At 40.5% G+C, this 22,193-nt stretch overlaps 1 protein-coding gene across 2 annotated transcripts in view; it reads right to left on the bottom strand.

The window, feature by feature from the left end:
- Positions 1-1,213: 1,213 nt before the first annotated feature.
- The window catches only part of LRP5 (LDL receptor related protein 5), a 134,355-nt gene continuing 113,375 nt past the window's right edge, over positions 1,214-22,193 (bottom strand). Inside the window, exons 14-23 of one of the 2 annotated variants that reach the window (XM_040700872.2) lie at positions 20,921-21,132; positions 19,867-20,057; positions 18,565-18,774; positions 16,027-16,152; positions 14,004-14,240; positions 13,209-13,319; positions 11,438-11,674; positions 9,487-9,626; positions 8,589-8,686; positions 1,214-7,938 (exon numbers count right to left, since the gene is read on the bottom strand). In XM_040700872.2, coding sequence (XP_040556806.1) covers positions 7,677-7,938; positions 8,589-8,686; positions 9,487-9,626; positions 11,438-11,674; positions 13,209-13,319; positions 14,004-14,240; positions 16,027-16,152; positions 18,565-18,774; positions 19,867-20,057; positions 20,921-21,132 — 1,824 coding nt within the window. In that variant the 3' untranslated portion in view covers positions 1,214-7,676. The remainder of the gene's footprint in view (positions 7,939-8,588; positions 8,687-9,486; positions 9,627-11,437; positions 11,675-13,208; positions 13,320-14,003; positions 14,241-16,026; positions 16,153-18,564; positions 18,775-19,866; positions 20,058-20,920; positions 21,133-22,193) is intronic. The other variant, NM_001012897.2, reaches the window with a different exon arrangement.

Here is a 22,193-nt window from a genome sequence, read left to right as displayed (position 1 = left end):
CTCATATTAGTATGCCCACGTGCCTAAGTCAACACACAAAAATCCCACCAGCAGTCACCCTCCTTGGTGACTACAGTTTTGCTGTGGCTGCTTTTGCCAAAATGAAATGGCACTTTTAACAGGGCTGAAGGAAAGGGGGAAACAATCTGGTTTCTATATAACTTTTCTATCTCCAAACATAGGTTTCATACGCTATGATGCTAGAGACTTTTAAAATCCAACTCCAGATTCTCCTTTTAATTTTCTTTGCAGCTCCTGATATTGCTGATAGCTGGAGACACACAGCTTTACAGATGTGCCATTTGCGGCTAGAACTGTTACCTGGTGAAAGGATACGTCTTTGAAACACGAGTCACATTTGCATTAGCAGAACAATTCTGCCATAATGACAGGCTTTGATCTCAGAAGGATATTATTTGCAAACTGGTTGGCTTGCCCTCTCCAGCCTGTTGACTTATCCACCACGTCTTCAGGGAACCTCCCACAGACACCAGGAGTCTTTCCTTATCATTTTTGGTCCATCTTCTCATCTTTGCTCCACAGTCAGTTCTCCCTTATCCCTGTTACAAACTAATGGAACTGCTCATTCTCAGAAATCTTCAATCTACTCTTTGTGAGATCACAGATACACTGAGGCCTTCCAAAGAAGAGATATTTAGTGCTGAGAACTCAGCTTTACCTTGTCAAAGTTTACCAGACACACTGAGTTTCACTCGTGTGAATGTAACAGAAAGATGGTTAAAGATTATTTTGACTTTACAGTTAGGACAGGACAGGACAAAGGTTATTCTGACTTCACCCACCTGAGATTACCTATATTGATTGCAAGACTGTAAGACCAAGCTAGACTCAACAAAAATAGTCCTCAAGTATGCCCGCCTTAAAAAAGAGTCTTTAGTCACAAATTTAGTTCTGCCTCCTAAGGAGATGATTTAAAACATACTATACATTAAAAAAAACAACAACAAAACACTGACCTGACCGAGTATAGCAAACCCACAGCAGTTATGGAAATGAATTGCACCACTTGGACAGGGTAACGATGCTGACGAAGTTGCGGTAAGCTGGACAGCTTGCTAACAGTCATGATCCTAAAGATGTGCAGTTTTCCAACTAACCTCTTCACCTCCTTGCTCTCGCTGTTACAGCTGTGCCACCGGCTGGTTGCCTCTGCTGCAGATGCTGAAATATCACCGCTCACAAGGACTCCTAATCAAATATTTTAAATATATTTATTACAAAACAAAACCCACAGAATCTATTGTACAAAGGCACAGTCCATTATCTTTACAAATCTTTATACAAAATAGCGGTTATCTTAAACAACTTCAGCTCTGTTAACATAAAGAATCGTTGCAGTTTTGTGACCAGAAAACTGTTTTAACGTGTAAAGGTCTGAAGCGGTGAAAGCCTCAACGGAAATCTTTCTTACAACAGTTCCAGCCAGGTTCGTTTGTATCTTAAAGGCCATGTTTGGAAAACAATTGGTAAAGACCTTCTGAAACATGACAAATGGCTTTCATGAAACATAACTGTAACAACAATGCGAAAGTAACGTCAATTTAATCCCCAAATACCTACAGTGTCACCTGTTGGCACTTCTTTAATGACATGTATTTAACATGTCAAAATTGCTGCTGAAATGAATACGGAAATGAACATCCACCTGAAATACTGCACTGGAGACAAATATATATATCCCAGTATATTACAAACTCAAGATATGTACGCTCTAAAAACCCCTCAGCGGTCAGTTTCAGTCCCACTACTCATGGATGCATTTGAGCTGAGGAGAACCGAACACAGTGTTTACTTAGACTCACTGCAGTACACTCAACATAGGATTCTTGGGGCTTCTGTGATTTAAGGCTTTAATTTTTTCCCCAGTCAATGTTTGAGCTGTTTAAAACACAGAAGGCACTTCAGTACTGGGTTTGGTTTTGTAGTACCAAATCCTACAAAATGATACACACATAAAGCTGTAATTATTAGGCTGTTTGCAGAATACATGTTTTAATATAAATATAAAAAAAGATTGTGTGTGTTTATCATAAAAAATCTTGGTAATCTTTGTATATTCATGTACATTTACAAATAGCAGCAATTACAATACAATTAGATAAGTAAGAAAGCGGTGTGGGTTAGAGTTTTGTCAATGATGCCCTCCAAATTTCACAACCAACAGCAAAGCATTTTTCAACAGCTTTTCTTTTGACCTCTGCAGGCCAATTAATTCCATTTATGACTGTTGCATTTGTAGTCGCAATTAAGATACTTCTGTTCTCGTTTACGCATCGCAGGACCTCTGTACAAACGTAAGTGGAACATGGCTGCCTTCATTGGACTCAGCTCCCCCTGGGAGCATCGCTCAGAGGAAGGCACATCAGCAGGGGCACTCGTTTAACAAACACATAAATGCTGGTGAATTGGTCCACCTCTGTAGCTATGAGGCTCTCCTCTTTCAAGGCGCGTTCTCTGCACGTATTTCGTTGACGTTGAGTGTCCTGCTTCGGAATTGTTTCTGTCATCTTCTATCCAGCAGGATTCTGTGCTGGCTGAAGAAGTGGCTCCTGCCTCCCTTCGTGGGCTGCGGTGGGGCTGCAGGTTGTGCTGGGGACAGCCTGGTTGTGGTGCCTCACTGCCATGGGCAGCTGGGAGCATCGCCAGCAATGTCAGGACACAGCAGCTGAGGAACTTGGTTGCAGGATGCAGAAGTCATCTGTATAACCTTAGTTTCCATCGTTCTTATCAGCAGGTTTAACACTAATTTAAATCTGTTTCTCCTCCCCCCACCCTGCCCAGGAGCACGATCTCACATGAGGAGACCCACAGCATAGTTGGCCAACTGCAAAATACACAAAATAGAGGAAAAATACCCTTTACAAAACCTTCAGTATTTGTTCTCAGGAAGGAGAGCTAGAACACGTGACAGGAATGAAAACAGCTATGTATAATAATGTTACTTTTAACACGTGGGAAATACCTTAAGCTGTTCAGTTGAACTCCTGATAGTCAAAGAAAGGGGATTTTACATTTAATGACAAAAGCATTGCAGTATGTAAGGGAACAGTAACAGAAGATCAGGCACTTTGAAACTTGTGGTGAGGAATGCACTCATCATTTATAGTGCACTCATTATTAAACAGAAACAACTGAATAACCACCCTGTAAACGTCTGTCATGTTGGATTATGGCTTGTCCAAGGCTCAGCCCAAACATGGAAGTTTGCAAAATGTCCCTCAGCACCGTAGCAACAAATACATTATTTCTAACTCAGGGCTCCATGCCAGGCACTCCTGTGTGTTATTAATTACTGGGAACATGCCTGCCTTCTGTTTTCATTTCCTGACATTAATGGGTATCACTTGTTGTACAATTATAAGCACAGCTACTCATTTGGGCTGACTCAACACATACCCCAACAAAATGATTGACATCAGAAAAGATCTGCTTCTGATAATGTTCGGAGCACAAGGGGCACACAACTTTTGTCAAGTCTGACCAACCATACTCGTGATGTACTACAATGTGCTTCCATAGGATCTGATGCAGGGCAGCCCCAGAGCCCTCTGCAGCAAAAGGATCTGACCTTACAGGCAGTGTGTGAACACCCATGTCACTGGTAGCTCAGCACAGCATGGTCAGTCCTTACTGATCGCTGCTATGCACAGACACTTCATAGTTTCAAAAGCCCCAGGATCCAAGAGGCATCAGTTGCCCCCCTAAAAATGGGGAGAACATGATGCGTCTTAGATCTGGAACCAGAGAGATCAAGCTTCATTGCTACAAATCAAATTCACTATTCAAAAAGAGGAAAATTGCGACTTATTTCACCCTTCCTCTTTAGAACACGTTAATAATGGCACAATCTAATTCTGTGGACATTTTGTAATGTCATTATCCTAAAGAAAACACTATTTGTTGTACAGTGTAGATTTGATTTGCTCTTAGCTTGAGCGCTCTTTAGAGATCTATCCAGGCAGTTAAATCAAAGCAGTGAAACAATGGGAACCCACCAATAATGAACAAATTAATTGTATCCATTGCAAATTTCAGAGTGCAGATCAGTCTAGCCGACGTCCAGCTAGAATTCACACTAGCTCTTTGCTTGAATTCAAAGTATACTTTGCCAATGAAGATCATGATTTTTTAAGTCTGCTCATCTACCTTACAGCTTCAAGTTGCTACTGCATTTGTTCCACACACAGAATAAATTCTACAGAGAAGATGACCCTTGTAGCTGCCTTTGTGACTGCACCAGAAGGCAAAGAAGCCGCTCTCTGCTATGAAATCTGCCCTTAGATGTAACACAGAACCAACCAGTTCATTTGCCCGTTACCTGCTGCTATCCAGACACAGCTCCGCGTTCCATCCCCAGCTGCTTTAAAGTGCTAATATACAGTCAGAATGGGTTTTGAAAATATTTCAGTAAACTGGTTCAAGTACTCAGAAGCTCACATGGAAAGCCCAACCACATGCGCCCCCCCCTGCAGGTTCTTGGGGGAGAACTCCTAGGATACGTCAGGATACCTCAGCCTTTCTCATAGCACCTTTCTGCACTAACAGAACCACGCCTAAACCTCAGCAAAATACAACTTTTCCCTGCTTATTTCCTGCTCAACCCTGCACCGCTACAACTTGCCACACGCTTTCAATAATTCTACGCAACACTTTCCCTCATCCTGATCTAGAAGAAGCATCTCTGCTTTCTAAGTTTTAGCCTGAAGGTTCACAGGATGGAAAACATACCTCACTAAAAACACACTGGGGGATATTTCTGGAGAAAAGTAGCTCTTCTCACTCAAATACGTCGTCTTTTCTGACTCCAGGAGTGCAAAAATCTTTTTAGATTAGATAGCCTACAGCAACAAAAAGTAATATTTTAGTATTTAAACCTTTAGATGCTACATTTGCTTACAAGTCCTCTTTAGAAGAGGCTTTTCAAGCCAACTCCACGGAGCAGTGTGGAACCTGCATTCTGATCACAAAACCTGAAGTGCCTCAGATGAAGTAATTTCTCAGCAACCATCAGCAGCAAGAGGTTCTGAACATCCAATTGAAACACAAGGGTGCACAAGCTTAATCCATTCCATTCAGCAAGTGCTTGCTTCCTTCTGAGTACTTAAGGGTCAAATTCCTTTGGTCCTTAAGTCAGTCTGACTTCTCAGCAAGACTGCTAATTCTCTTGGACTCGACTCCAAACTTTATAAAAGGAGAATAAAACAAAGTGGTTGGGATTGCTACAGTGGTGGCTCTTTAAAACCATCAGTGGTTTAAGGAAAAAAAAAAAAGTAATCTTGCATTCAGTGCCATCACAGGAACACAGGAAAATTAGTATGGTATGGCTCTAAGCTAGAACTGTAACAGGAAACAAGGAATACATTCATTACAAATGGCCAATAGTTACACACAAAATGACGTACGACGTGAAATTCGACCAAGCGCTGTAACGTAGAACATGCATATGATTATGTGATACATGAAATATCCGTGGATCTACATTCAGCATTTAATTCACTGAAACACAGTCACATGAAAATCTTGTTTGGTTTCACCAAATCATTAATGCTTTCTCAGAGATCTGCAAAGTCAGTCACTCAAAGAGTAACAAATGATGACCTCGTCCCTCCTGGGATATTATACAACTGCTAACTTTGGCAAGGGATGTGGGAAGAGAATCCATTCTTAAACTCCAGTGCTGGATTCCCCAGTTGTCTATTTTTTCTCCACAGGAAATGGTGGGCATCATCTTTGTGCCAAAAGTGAAACTCAAAAGCAAAAATTTAGCCATGAAGGTACTGAAATCTACTTGAAAAGAGTTTCAGTAATACGACAAGGAGAAATAAATAAAGCACCAATACTGTGCTTTAATAATGGAGGCAGGAAGAACAGACTTGGACTAACAAGTCTGTAAACACAAGCTGGATTGGAACTGCACGGTCCCAGCCCCTCGACTACAACGAGGACCTTTTGCCCTGGAGTCCCAGGCTTCTTTTGTTCAAAAAACACTGACCCAAACACAAGTTCAAAAAGGAAAAACGTTTTGCTGTTGCCAACAATATTAAGGCTGTCAAAGAGTCACCACATGTTATTCAGCAGTTGCAGAAACAGGTGCAGGCCTGCATATTCAGATTTTCCCTCAGATATCCCAGGTAGGCACACACACATCATCATCAGAGGTGAAAATTGCCATTCAATACCCAAATCTCTTTGTTACAACAGGAGATGAATCAAAGCAAAAATTTATCTTCTGTATTGTGAAAGGCACTTATCCCAGTCTCCCTTTCACAAAAGGGTTTGGAATGAGCTAGAAGCACGAGCACTTCACTGATTACGGTGTCCTGAGGATACAATAGCTTGTTGCAGTTTACTTTTCTTTTATTTTAATACAATCAGATGTATTTGCCTGCTCTCCTTCCTCCCTTTTTATGTTTCTAAGTTTGGACTAATTTGGTGGCAAATTTTGATGACATGACTAAACTGCTCAAATAGCAGATGTTTTGGTTTTGAGCTCAGCAGATACCACGTCCTACAAACAAACAACTTTCCTCACTTAAAAGAATGCAGGCCACTGTATCATCCCACTTTGGGAAATGAACATTGGAGATGAAGCAATTCACTGATGAATTCAATACAGGTGAACACATCAAAGACCCAGAATAGAAGAATTACCGGACTTCAGGGTAAAAGGTGAAGTACCACTGTATTTTGAGAAGCAGCTGACTGCTACAGCTCCTTCCCGGCTAAGTCACCAAAGCCTCACAAGGAAGTCAATGCTAGACAAGGATGAAGGAACCTGGTTTCATTCAAATTAAAACGGTGAACCTGAGCAAAGCTGCCGTTTGTCAGGCATTTCTCTTGTTAAGAGCCCCTTGCTCTCACTGTCAGGCCGTTACAACTTCTTCTACTATCACGCACTCAAAGTGGGAACTGATTGGAGCTCAACCAAGCATTTAAGGTCTGGGTATGTTTATAGCTCCTATCAGTTCCAGAATCAGTATGCAGTATGGTACTAGCATGAGTCAGGACACAACGCCTGTGGGACCAGCTAAGCTGAAAGATTTGGTTAAAATAGGTGTTTTTCCAGTTCAGTGCTGAGCAAACGGAGGCTGAGGTTCCAAATCCAGGTCTCGGGACACAGGTTCTGCTGGGAAGCACTCAGCTCACTAGCAAACAGGAGCATATGACAGTGGTACTCTTTGCATGTTTTCTTCCAGTGGCATACAAGGGATGAGACACTGACAAACTACTTAAGCATGTTTTTCTTCTCTGTGAATATTGGTCTCTTTAGCCTCCTCTTTCCACAAGCCACTTCACTTTCTTTTCTCACATTAGTAAAAAGAACTGCACACACTTTGCGTGTAAAAAGGTGGTTTGAAATGCAAAAAGGCTCAACGTTGCCTCCCCAAATCCACTGGAGAGTAAGTCAGTTCCATGATTTCAAAAAGGCAAATATGGCACAAAAGAAGGGAAATTAAGTTAAAAAAAAATCAATTTTATAAATATTCTTCCTTTGTACAATTTTCACAGCCCCATCCCTCCCACCCATTTTTATTCACATTTCTTTTTTTTTTCCTTTTTAATTCCCACCCCTTTTTATCTTTAAATCATAAAATATATATTTAAAATCTGTTCATATTTAAAAATATTTACAGGGAAAGTTCCTTCTGTTGAGGTCATGAGGAGTCTGTACAAGGAGAGGGTGGAGGTGGGTAGAGGTGAAAATAGCTTCTTTCTGTGGCAGGAGAGGGAGGGCAACTTTCTTCTGCCGACATGTATTGGCTGCGAGGTGTGGGTGGAGGGGGGTAAGGGTCTGAGTCTGAATTTAAATCTATATAGTACTTGTTGGCTTTCCATCGACTAGTAGTATAGTCACTGTCACAAACATCTGTGCTGCACGGGGTTGTGGGTGGAGCTGTCCCTCGTATAAGGTAAGGCCTGTGAGGAAACAAAAAAAACCACATGCATTAGTTGTGATTTTTGAAAAAGGGAAACAAAGACACTGAAAACGAATGCCTACGTCCAGAGTCAAGACAGCTGTTTATTCATTCTATGTTAGCCATAACTCAGGTTTTCATATGAACCAAGTGAGAAGTATTTGAACTGTGTTAAAAATGAATGGCACAGCTACCTGCAGCTCGCAGTGCATTTTGCCAGCCTCTAACCTGGTGGTAGATCCATAGATTTGGGCAGCCAGAGAAGACCAACATGACCACTTAGTTCAGTCCCTAAGAACTAACCAATAGGTCAATCCATCAAAGAGCAGACAAGACCAAACTCTCCTCACAGGATGCTGAGTAACCATTACAAAGCAATATAAATATAAATACACAGCATTCTTTATTGGCAACACTGTATTGAAAGGTGCTAAACCCTGTTGCATCAAAACAAGGAACAAAGCTAATGTTTATGGGCCAAGAAATAGCATAATCTCAATTTGAATGGTCATTTATTACGAGGGAAAGTTTAGTGGCTTTATTTTTTTTTTAAATCAAGGTAAAGGTCTAAACAAGAACATTCTGTTTAAGATGCAAAAGTAAAGGACAGACCAATGGAATATGTATCAAACCTTTTTATCTGAGCTGTACCTGTAAGATCTTGTGGTTGAAGGAATGTTTGAAGAATAAAACATCTCTGCATTATACAGGGAGCGATCAGTAGCTGGGGATGGAGGCGGGTTCAAGATCTAAGAAGATTAAAATCAGTATTCAGTCTGAGTTAATTGCACAACTCTACTTATTTTGAAAATATTATTTACTCCTTCAGTGAGTCACTTGACCTTATCTTCTATTCCTCTCATTGCGGCTTGGGGGGATTGATGCTTTTTTTTTTTTTAAAGATCATATGAGTTAATTATGAGACTTTATTTTGGGTCTGGATGTATTAAAACAAATAGAGGGCAGCAGGTGCAAAGCCAAAACATTCAGATTGCTCAGACTGTTTCTTTTTGTAGTTAACGTAAAGCTGGGATAAACACAAAGCTACCAGGAAGAACTGACATTCGGGTCAGCAGTAACTTTAATATAGCAAAGCCCTCACAACAACTTCTGCATAAAAATCCAGCATTTTCTTTCCGAAGGCTGACACTGTCCCTGCAAGTCCTGACTCACACAGCACTGAACTGTAAGCGTAGAAGAATTCCAAGTAAGAGGTTAGTTTAGGCCAGTACCCCAATGGAAGAGTTTGGCCAACAGAAATATCCAAACAAAATGGAGCAGGCAGATCAGCTCCTGGGCTACTTTTGTCTTTCAAGATTTATTTAACTAAGACTTTTTTTTTTTCAATAAATCCACCTATTATTTTATTTTTTAAAATAAATCCACTTTTTCTATTCATCCCTTTACTGTGGCACTGATGCAACAACTGGGTACTATAGCATGAAACTGTTCAGCAAGTTACAGAGATTCTGGTGAAGCATGAGACAAATTAAATGAGGAGCTCTGCTGAATTCAATATCTGACTCACAGGCATATTTTCAAGACATACCTGTGGGTAGAAAGTGGCTTTAGTGCTGGATGAGCTACTAGAAGAGGCTCCAGTAACGTGGTTTCTGTCATATAAGGGGGCACCACTGCTCCCTCCCATGAGGCTCATGGAGCTAATCATAGACTTTCCACAAGAGATGCCTGCAGTGAGACAGAGAGGAATCCAAGGTTAGGTAAACCACAATTTCATCTATTAATGCAAACCAGAAAACAAATCCAGAGCTTGGCAAATCCGTGTAACTCTACTGGTTGTTGCTTTTGGAATGATCTTTTACATAAAAACTTCAGGATTACAAAAAACAACATATTTTCAATTTTATATTATGTAAAGCAAACACCTCACCCCCAGACCACCTATTGTGACTCTGCAGCTCCTCACAAGGAGCGCTCTCAGTCTGCTGAGAAAGGAATCTCCAGATCAGTTGATCCAGCTTTTCCACCCAAATTGTTAACAAAGAAATTTTCCAACTAAACAAACTCAGGCACTTGCAGAAATAAGCATTATACACTGCCCAAGAGAAACAAGCCAGAGACATCCAAAGTTTTCATTTCTATCCAATGAAATTCAATTGCAAGTACATGAACAAGAGCAAAAAAAATAATTACTCTTATTGGAAAAAAAAAAACCAACACTTTTTAAACTGAAAAAAGGAAGGAAACCTGGGTGACAGGAAAAGGGGAAACCAAAATTGTCCCATTTTTTTTTTTTAACTCAAAGATGCACTTAAATCAGACTACATATTCTCAGATTCTTTCTGTCAAAATATTCAGTGCCAATGGAAGAGCTTAGCTCAGAAGCTTTCAGAAATTTTTCAGCCTTGGGAAATACTTAAGAAAAGCAGGATGATTCTATTTGTGACCACTGTTCATGACCACTCACTTTTTTGAAGCACCATGCTTCAACCTACGCCCTCCCATTAGAATTAACATCAATGGTAAGACAGTCAGCTGCTGTAACTTGTCAGAGCAATACAGAGCCATGAAAATCTACGGTAGCTGGACTAGAAAAAAATAACAGCGATGAATGGGAACCAGACTGACAGCTTAGTTTAGCACCTACAGTGGTACAAATGAAAGCCACTAATAATTCCTTTAATTAAAAAAGCCTTAATATGAAGACCAGTTTAAAACACCACTGCAAAGATTTCACCTGTAACGATTTCATCCTCAAATTTTATTTCCTACCACAAAGCCTTGATGACCATAAAAACAGACTGTAAGCAGGAACAGCTAACCATAGCCATTAAAATGCAAGAGAGCATGAACCTAAGTTATATCTGGCTGTCTTAAGACCCTGGCTGGAAGAAAGCAATAGCACATCTCAAAATGTTGTCCATACAAAGAAGTGCCACATCTGTTCATCCATCTTCTTCAACGTATGAATTTCAGCTGACAGGAAAAGCAGATTCCAAGTGCTCTGAAATATGGATTTGTTCTGGCCCTGTTGGGTAGGTTTACAGGTGACCATTTACTTTCCATCTTCCTGAACAATACAAATAAATATTCTCTCTTCTCAGGGCCTTGTAGTTAGAAATGAACCATCTCTATGAAAAGTATATTTTAAATTTACAATTGTAAGATATATCACATAAGTGTTTACTTTGATGGCTATGTGAGGTCTCAGAGCTGTTAGCTATTAGGTGAATATCCCAAGCTTTTACTTATATCTTTAGTCCACTCCTTCAGTCTCAACTTATTATCAGCATATAGTTCTCTGGATGGACGTTTTGATTACTTGGCAAGGTAGACAAATTCTGCTGCTTTAGAGATGAAGGACTGAGACACAGAGAGAGAACACTGTCCAAAAGCAAACAGGAAATCTGTCTCAGAGATGGACTAAACCAAAGGGGATGTTTTCATTACACTTCAGGCAACAGTCAGCTCTCAATAACCTGCAGAAGCTCAAATCCACACAATGTAATGGTACTTATTAGGGTTTTTACCATCCTTACCAGTAAAAGTGCCATGCTGAGAACTTCCTGGAGCAATAAAATTTAGAGGGACGTGAGGCGTGCCACTGACGTACTCATGTGGAAAGGGGCTGTTGGGTCCGGCGTAGCGCTGACACACCACTCGCTGGCAAACAAAGTACATTCCTCCCATGACAAAAAGGGAAAGTATTATTCCAATGACGGGACCAATGGCACTGCTGTGGGGCTGAGGTTCATCTGAGGATGGCTTTGATTTTTCTGGAAAAAGGGGGGAAAAAAGGACGTCATTAAATATGGCAATATATATGATGCTGTCCCAGAGCTTGCACAGTACATCAGTCAAGTCAGTCATTTATGTGTCTTTCCAAGTCACTGCATCTAACTCAGACATCTCTAACTACATAGATTCTGATTCTATGCATAAGACTTCACGCTCTCTCTCCTTACATGTAAATACAACAGTAACAGCAATGTATTCTTCTTTCTGTCTAGCAATTCACCTTGGAAGAGGATTACTTATCATCTTGATATAACAACGGCCAGTAGAACTTTGTTTCTAAGATTTGACTTGTAGGCAAGCTACAGTATGCATTGAGCAGTGGATGTTTTCTGAGCTAAAAGCTCTTAAAAGAGTGACATTTTAGGATGGAAAAGTATTGTAAGTGACTATTAAGAACTTTACAGATTGGAATAAAAACATACAACCAGAATATCTCAAATACTTTCTACTTCTTATTTCTTTTTCCCCCATAAAGCCCAGTGTTAAATAATAGAAAGTGCTGCAGTACTTGAGATGAGATTTGATATATATCATATCTCCCACTGTCTACGTTCTAAATTCGTGCCCTTTAGTTGAAGGGAATGCAAAAGAACTGAAAGTTGAGAAGGAAGACAAAGGAAATGTAAAGAACTATCAATGAACTCTTAGCAGCTCAACATCAAGAATTCATTTCTGTCTTCCTTATTAGTGCACAACAGCTTATAGGTCAGCCAAGGACCTCACCTTTAAATAGGCAGATTAACTCAGATATGATACCAGAAAAAAGGCAAAGCCAGAACTAAAACATATTCTCAAATTAGCTAGTTTAAACCACAAAAATCTCATTTTGGTTAAACCTAACTTCTTTTGAATGCAAGACCTTCATCCTGAAGGTAGTAATCATTTTTATTTCCTACTTGACTTTCTCTCAGTCAAGCAAGAAACCACAGAATGCTCTGTTCCACAAAGAAACTCCAGAAGAGGCAAGTCTTATGTCTACATAAAGACCCATTTAAACCAGTTAAGACCTAATTGCAGGATTGAACCCATAGTGCAAACAGGAAACAGCTGCATTAACTTGGCACCACAAAAGCTTGCCAAGTGCACAAAGAAAATAATTGAAAAATAAAATGAAAGGAAAAGTGGCTTCACAGTATCCAAGGAACTGGGGGGAACTGAGTGAGGGCTGTGAGTTAAACAGGACACGTGGGAGGATCAGAAGAAGCACGTGCAATCTGAGATCTCCAAAAGGAGAGCTAAACAGATTCTCCAATTCCGATTTTTCTAGCCTTTTCTCCCTTTGCCACCCTGGCGATTTTCAGTACTCTTGCTCATGAAATTCATTTTTCCTTGCAGTACCCACCCAGAGGATGGAAGGAAGAAACTAATTTGACCTAGTTAGTTTAGTATAGGGCCAAGATTAACTGGGCTTCCCTGAAAGCATATTACTATGCAGAGAGTGGGGCTTTGCATTTAGTTGTAAGGTGTTAGATCTGAAAACAGAGCACTTGATCTCAAGCAAAGACATCTCACCGCACATGAGTTCATCTGAGCCATCAATGCAGTCTGGAAAGGAGTCACACTGTTGCTTCAGGAGGATGCACTGGCCACTGGCACATCGGAACTGATTGAGCAGACAAATTGCTGCACAGAAACAAAGAAACGATTAAGTATGACTTGCATGGGAACATTCAACAATCTTAAGAGAAGCAAAAGATGTCAGATATGTCAAGCCATAACGCATTTTATATTATAAACAGGTAGGCACCAGAACACCTGTTTTGCTGCAGTAGGTAAAATTCAGTCAGCACTTTTCTCATTCCTCCCTCGTACCATCACACATCCTACTTAGTGAGACTGATATAAAATTCTGAAACACCACATTTTTGTCCAGTTGGTGCAAAACTGAAATCAAATCAGAAAGGATCTTTTACACTAACTAAAGAAGTGTAACTGATCGCCTGACATGTTAAAACACATGGTAACTGAAAATATAATCAAGTCTTATACAGCTGTTATGTTTCTTATCTATATCCACAAGCTCCAGTTTCAGTAAAATGAACTTGTTAACTGATTTCAGATTCTATGTGAATTCAAACTATATTAAATTATTGGGAAAGAGATTGTCTTATCAGGGCTAGTAATCAGCAGCCCTGGAAAGTTCACTTCATAGAAAAAAGCAGAATCAAGTGGACAGTTCTGCCAGACTTGCAAGCTAAGACTGTTCTTCCCCACTTGAAACTAAAAATCATGAATGTGTATCAAAACAGCTAGAATCTCAAATAGCTGCTTACGTCAGAGCCAAGAGAAAAGGAAAATGATTCTTACTATCACAATCCACTTCATCAGATTTATCTTGGCAGTCAATTTCTCCATTACACCTCAGATGCGCGTCAATACATTGTCCTTTCTCACACTGGAACTGAGATGCGGAGCATATTGGGCAACTGTCCTCGTCGCTCTGGTCATCACACTCTGGGAATCCATCACACCGCCATGCCATTGGGATACAGTCAATCTCTCCAGTTGCACAGGTAAACTGGTCTGGGGAACAAGTTGGAGGTTCTGGAGAAAGAGAAAAGGAAACGCATGTGCATATTCATTCATCATTTAGCCCTTTCAACGGAGTGAAAACGTGATGGAAATATTCCACAGATGGAGAAAAAGATGTGTATGCCTGGACTGAAGTTCTTCTGTAAAAATGCAAAATATTTTTAAAGTGCTGTGGACACTTCATTAAGGAGAAATGTTCAAGAAGGATAATCAAGTAAAATCAAGACCTTGAAAAACAAATATGCAAAGTAAAAATACATACATTTAATTTTTGACATTCCTATGATTTCCAAGTTTCTGAGTTATGATTACTGGGCGTAGCAATACTGAGGTTTACAAACCTAACCAGTGACCTGGCAGCTGTAGATACGGTAAGGATGCCAGACAGACACATCAAGATAATTCTGGAATTAATTTGGATAGGAGTGTACTGTTCAGGTAATTCAGCAGACAGATTACTACTTCTGCATCTACAGCCACATTTAATGTTGCATTACGGTTGCACTTGGCAGACACAAATTTGCATTTAAAAACTCGTCAAGTGTGTTCATGAGAATACATGAACAAAATGTTCTCCAACCAAATCAGCTATCAACCTATTTTGAAATACTTGTTATGAGCTACTACTACTGCAGGGAAGACAAATTACAAAGCTGTTGCAAGCTTAGTGAAGGATCATGATGAAAATAAACAAGAAGCAGAGACTGAAAGAGGCCCCTTAATTTTAAGATTTACAAGGGAAGACACCAAAGCAGTGGAACGTAAGAATCTCTCATTGGCCACGTATTTCAACAGAAGTAGAACAAGAAATATAAGTAGACTGTTTTATTTTTTCCAACTGCAGATGTAACCTCCACTACTCCAAAACCACATAGCGTGTTGTGGTCATGGGAAAGAAAACAGTTTATAATGGAAGGGACAGTCCCACGGGAGGTCAGAGCTCAGCCAGAAAAATGAAATCCACAACAAAATGAATACATAAAAAAAGGCCAGAGGACCAAAAGAGGCAAATAATTCAACACAGGATATCTCCCAAAAAGAAGCATTTTTCCCCCATTTTAAATGCCCTCTGCAATAGTAAGGTAACAATTATCAAAATTCCTGGGGCTGTGAAAGGGAATTGTAAAACAAATGTCTACCATGAGGAAAGACAACAGTTATCTTAATTAAAAAGAATTGCAACTGATGTTTTGAACTGTCACTAATGAGACAGCACGGTGTTTTATGTTACAGTGTTATTTGAAAAGCTGGAGTACTGCGGGAATCATACATACAGTTTCAACTGCCAGATCATCATGGGTTATCAACATTGTTATATGCATTCGTTTATAGCACAGACTGTCACATCACACAATAATGAAAATCTCAGTAGAAGATGCAACTACCTTATGGTCTAACAAGTGTGTTCTGCACACAGTGTAAAGGCATACATGTGCAAAACTTGAAGCAGAAAACAGCTAGTAGAAAAGTTGCATTTAAGACAGAATTCAACATCATGTCTAGGAAAACGCTGTGTATAAATCCACGATCTGGATACAAATACAGACTCCTGCAGGAACTTCGTATTATTTTGTACCACATGGAAGTCAAGTACCTTGGTGGGCAAATTCCTTCAACAGTAACCATTTGATTTTGGTCACTCTGACTTCATTCATTCAGTTGTTTTTGATCTTCCTCCAGATAGACAGTTCTCAAAACCTAGCAGTATGTCATAGACCAAATTTGGTATTCCAGTGGTTCTTAATTTCTTTTTTTCCCCAGTGTAAACCACTTAGCAGTGCTGTTAAACAGAACTGACCTCCACACGTTAAGAGATTCTGCAGGAGCACAAGGTGCTCTGGACACGAACATCTTGGAGTCCCATCCCCTTTGGCAATGCAGATGTGTGAGCACCCACCATTGTCACGGGAGCACGGATGTGCAGCTGGAGAAGCACACAGAAAGAATGATTAGATAGTGTTAAAAAAAAAAGAAAAGCTTAACTACTAGCAAAGACAAACTCACAAAACCACTCATAAAACACTTCTAGTTGAGTAACTAAGATTTCACTGCAAATTTGTAGGAAGATAAATACAAGGTTTTTCAGTTCTGCATTCAAAAGTCGATTTACTACTTCACGAGGACTGTATTTCTCCTGGTTGCAGTGATACAGAGACCTTCAAAGAACTTATAAAATGAATGTGGGAGCTCAGGTGAAGAGAAGTGAGGAAGCAGACTTGAGAAGGTCACGTTTAAGGCAAACCCAGACATCCCATCTGACTTCTAGTGTTGCCACGCACCAAGAATTAACAGTCATTGCTGCAGAATGCCAGCCCACCAAACCCCGAGGAATTTGCCTCTAATCTCCAAGACCTCTTACTATCCAGACCTATCCCCCATCCCCTATGTGCCCTCATCACTTCCCTATTACTCACAAAACTGCAATGTGAGCGCACACAGTTGTTATTTATGTATCTGTAAAACGGGAAGCTACATGGCCACGTTCCCCAATCAGTTATTCAAAAGTGCAGAGAACCCAATAATTTCTAATGAAATCAAACTAAGGAAGCGTTAGTTGGATGAGAAACTGGCACAGACCGGTGAAGGCACTGTCTGAGGATCCCAGCCCAGCTAAGTACTTTACAGCATCTGCTGAAGTGATCTGTTACTTACGATGCCACTGTACAATGCATTCTTTACTACCAGTAAGGATCAAGAGCTTCCACTGGGAAGAAACGGTACAGTTATCACTACTTCTGTGCCAAAGTTCTTTTCCATCTGTTTGGGCTTCTCAGCAGTCTGCTTTCACCTTTAACAAATTCATCAATTTAACACAGTGTTGGAGACGCTACTGTTTGAAGCACGGGTTGCTAGCAGAAAAAGTGCCCTCATGTACATCAGTGTGGGCATGCACACGTGTGTGTTTATTTTTACTCTCCTGTTGTAACAGAAGTCACCTTCATTGGACAGATTTCAGATGTAAAGAAGTGCTTCCTTTCAGCACAAGTCAGAAGAAACATTACCCTTGCCATAATAAAATAAACATTCTTAAAAACATGTGGGATATAAAGTCCGCTCTCTCCCTTTTTTCTTATTAACAGTGTTGAGATTTAAAGAAAAATCATTTTTCCATCGTTATGTACTTACTGCCTTTGAAAGGCACTAAAATATGAGAAATGTCACAGAAGAAGAAAAACTGTGTTGTGAAGGAAAAAAGAACATCTGGATAAGGATTAGCAAATAGAATCAGCTACAGCTTAAATACGCTACCTTCCTTCCAACAGTTTACCCATATAGGCAAGCTTGCACTCATGTGCATCCTCCTTATACAAGACTTCTGCCCCCAACCCTTCCCATACTGGAAGCATTACTCCTCTCCAGACCGCAGACCTTCATTCCCTTACTCTGCCATACTGTAGTCTTATACTCCCCCATCTTTCCCCAGGGCAAGGCGGAACATGGGTAGAGGGGAAAAACTTTACTGACTACTGCCCAGATAAAGTAAGGATATTCCTCTTCCCAGGTTTCTTCACTCTGCATTCAGAGTGCCTTGAAGGGGGAGAAATATGAAAGACAGGGTTCATCTAGAAGAGTTTGCTGCTTCTCTCCCTGCAACAGCAGTGTGTCCTGAGGAAGCTACCTCACTGACCTATTTCCTTGAACGAGGCATCATGAGGATGGATGAAGGCTTCTCCTGTCTCCCAGGTACTCACTAAAGAATAATCCTGCACAGAATGTTTGAAGTTCAACACTCAGAGCACAGGAACTGAGTCAGCAAGCCAGAAAAATAAGGTCCAACATGACTGGCCTCTTTCAGAACGGAGCACCTAAAATGGCTCCACTTCTAATCAAGAAGAAATTCCACATCCACAAAGGTACATTTTAGGAGCACCCTGCCCATTCTCCTTCCCCTACCGGAGGCTTTTATACCATCAGTCATGCTAAGTCAAACCAGTCATGCTTTACAAACAGGTCTGAAACCCCATGAGAAAAGACAGATACTACTCCCTTCTCTTTCTTCATAAAAGCATTTCCAACTCTGTTACTTGGCTGTACTTAAAAAAATCAGCAATCATTAATTGTTTCTAAACAGCTTTTAGAGTTAATTCACTATCACATGAGCTGATACAAAAGCAGGTAACTAAGTGCTGTGAAATCATGTATTCTAGCTGTGCAAAAGGCTTCCTCTGGACAAGAATGAGAAACTTGTTTCTCCTCCTCTATTAGAGTCCAGCCCCTCAAGTTGAAAGCACTCCATGGTCTAACCTAAAGCCAATATTACTGAAACATGCAGCTGGATGAGGAGCTTGAGACAGTGACCAAGAGTGAATAACATCAGGTATTTGAAGAAACTCACAGAATTCCTCCATATCAAGTTCCTCCACAGCATGAATGCCTGTTAGGTGAGCAATTCGGCCTTGAATTCTAGTCCTTTTGTACCCATTAGTTTTCTCCACTCTCTCAATCATCTGCTGCTGCCGATCGATCCAGTACAGGTGATTCCCCAGCACAGTCAGGCCCATTGGCTGAAGGATGTTGGAGTCCTCCAGAGTCACACGGTTAGCACCTGAGATCAACAGAAACAATTTCTAACTCATTCAAAAGACAAACAAAACCCAACAGAAATAAACAAAACAAACAAAGGAACACCACTTTGGGAAACATATGGAGGCAATTTCTGAGGTTTCTTAACTCAGTTCAGCAGCCAAGCAGAAAACTCAACCTCCACGTTCAGGAAGAATGGAATTTAGCTTTGAATTTAACTTTTGGAATTTAAGTTTTGGACATGTACACAAAATGAGATTGTGGAATCTGGGTACATAATAAAAATGCTAATGAGCACTAGATTCAACTAATTTGCTGCATAAATTATGTACAGCTCAGCCAAGCATAAGAATGTAACATTTATTTCAATTAGAATACCATTAATTAACTGCCTGATGCTAGTTCACTTCCCTCTGTGCTTCTTTTAAGAGTTTCCCTTTTTTTTTGTACACAAGATGAGAACGCATCACAGAGATTGGATCCTATGTGCTACATTGCAGATTTCTCCACTTTTTCTGCACTGTCAGCTGCTTTGCGTATTCAACTATTAAATGCCCTGCAAGAACTGCATGCTGCTTGGTATTCCTATGGATGTGAAGTAATGCTGTATTTTACTAATGCAGGACAAGTGCAACAAATCCATCTCTCTCCACTGTTTTGCAACACTGGTGTATCACATCAGCTGCCTTATCATCTCTATCAGAAGAAAGCCACTCTGCTTCCATTTGTTCTTCAAGCTACCTTAATATAGTTGCCTGTAAACTCTTCAATTTTTCTTTTTTTTAAGAGTTACACCAACTTTTTAAATCACAGGAAAATAAAAGGAGGGAGCAATTCAGAGGTTCTGTGATGGGTAACACCTATTTAAATCTGATCTTGCATGAGTTACAAGATATCAAAAGATATAAAAAGTCAAATGTCCCTCTTGGAGAGTGGCAATCATTACAGACACGTTTATTCCAATCACATCAAAGAAGCCCACCAGTAATTGTTAGCTGTGACTGCCTGCACAGAAATGGCAACTGTAGAAGCTATTGGGGTCAGTATCAAAGAGGGAATAACGTCCTGTACATATGCACATGCTGCTCCAAATATTTAATTGCATACCACATACCTGACAAGTCACAGCTTTCGATGCGCTTCAGATCTGCGTCCACCCAGAAAAGCTTTCCGAGTTTGTTGTCAATCACCAGTGCTACTGGTCGGATCAACCCAGTTGTGAAAAGCACTTCCCTCTCTGTGCCATCAAGGGCTGCACGTTCAATCTTGGGAGCTCGCTCTTGCATGTTGGTGAAATACATGTACCTGAGAACAAAGGCAGGAGCTGCTTAGGTGAGAGCTTCAGAACTCAGGGGAAGCAGCTCACATTTGCACATGGGTTCTGAAACCATAAGTGTGAACAGCTTTCACAGGGATGACTATGGTGGCTGTTGCTCCCCACAGCAAAGATCCAGATCTAACCAGCTGCAGAGCCCCAAACATTTGCTAACTGGCATATTGAGACATTTCCACTATTTCTTCAGGGCAAAATTCCCCAGTACCATAGATTACACTACTGCACAGCCATTCATGATGATGTAAATGAAGAGTGGCAGCAGTCAGAACACAGAGCCAATGGTGAGCTGGAGGGAAGGATTTCTGGAACTAAGGCAGGACAAATTCAGGACAGAGATCACTAATTCATCCCTCCTAGGTAGCCACTGTGTTCAACACAGTCTCTCCACCATTTTTACCTCTTTTAATTTAAAAGCAGGTTTATCTTTAAGTTAATTAAAAAACTTGGAATAGAAAAGCTGGGTGTTTAAGAGACCAACAAAGCTATACTCCCATTTTAACGGAGAAAGCAGAAAAGCTTTTATAAACACAAAGCATGGCCAAGTGAGTTAGTCCCAATGAGATTAGCATCTTTCCTCTAATCCCCCTCTCCCCACAGCAGCTTTTGAACTGCGAAGAGTACACTGAGCACTGTACAAAAAAACAGTCCCACAGATGTTCCAGATAGAGTCTCTGGGTATTATTGCATCCACATGGCTATGACATATTGTCATTCAACATCTGTCAAACACATGGTAAGCCATCTACCAGTAAACTGGCATTTAAATATCAGCACACACAGCTGACACACATCCCAAATGTGCTCTGTATGAGGTACAAGAAAGGAATCTCACCCCCGCTCTGCATTCACTACAATGGCTCTGGGCTTGTCGTGGTCACCTCGCAGCACCATCCCTATTGACTCGCCATTCAGCCTGTGAACGTTGACAGAATTTGTGGCCTCACAGGTCCAATACAAGGTATGGCTGTATATATCAATGCTGAGGTCATGTGGCTGCTTCTCTGGGTTCTGGCTTTGGTTTGGAGAGCTCATGACAGTAAAAGGCTGCAAGACAGCATTTAGAGAATGATTTCCAGTAACTGCTCCATAAGAACTCTGTACAAAAAGCACCGTTTACCCATATGAGCATCCAGAAAAGCCTAAGACCACAAGGAAACACCAAATAAAATAACTGTGATAAAGCATAAGTAAAAAATACATGGTTCAAACTGTGGATGTGAGTAAAAACATCTGAACAAAACGCAAAAGACTATGCAAAACTCTCCAGAAAGCAGTCGTGGGGCCTCCTATAAGTAGAATTAATTAGCAGGAGATGGAAGAAAACAATAGTGAATGTTTGCACACAACAATCTTGAACAAAACAGCAGAACAAACAGGACAGTCTTCTGGCAAGATGTGTACTGTTACCCAGCCAGCTGAATATATCTGAATCTCCTCCTAAAGGCTCCTTCCTGTATTACTTGTAGTACAATTTAAGACCTGCGTTTTCTTCCAAGTTCCAATTTCTCAGATCTTCCAATGAAACCCAGTTATGTTTGCTCACACATCAGATGGCCACAGATCTGCCTCACAATCGTACTAAAAACATTACTTTGCCTTAACCCTCGTGTCTTCATAAGTTCCTTACAGAATCTAACATTATTGTCAAGTTCCAGGAACCATTACCCTCAACTCCCCCACAGCCTGCCTCCAAATCTAATTAACCTAGTAGCTACTCTCTATATACTACATATCCAACATGCACTTCAGTGCTTTACTCCTATGAAGAACACTGGAATGTACCAAGAGTCCTTAAAGGAAAACTACGCTTCTGCTGTTTCTTTAACATTACAGACACCTCACTAATGTACTGCTAATCCCAGGGCCACTGGGACACTAACAGTGCTGGCAGGACTCACAACATCTAACTACTTTTCAAAGATGAATGCTACCAGTCAGATGATAAAGGTCAGGGGGAAGTGGTGGCTTCTTCAAGTGTCCTAATAGGGCATTCCCCATGCAAAAATGAAAACAGCAGCAGAAAAAGGTTGCATGGGTCTAGAAAGATGAACATACTATTCCATACTCAGCTTAAGCCAAATGAGTCACTCAAAACAACACTACTT

Source organism: Gallus gallus, chromosome 5 (genome assembly GCF_016699485.2).
Source record: "Gallus gallus isolate bGalGal1 chromosome 5, bGalGal1.mat.broiler.GRCg7b, whole genome shotgun sequence".
NCBI classification, from domain to species: Eukaryota; Metazoa; Chordata; class Aves; order Galliformes; family Phasianidae; genus Gallus; species Gallus gallus.
This window is presented reverse-complemented; position numbering and strand designations above follow the sequence as displayed.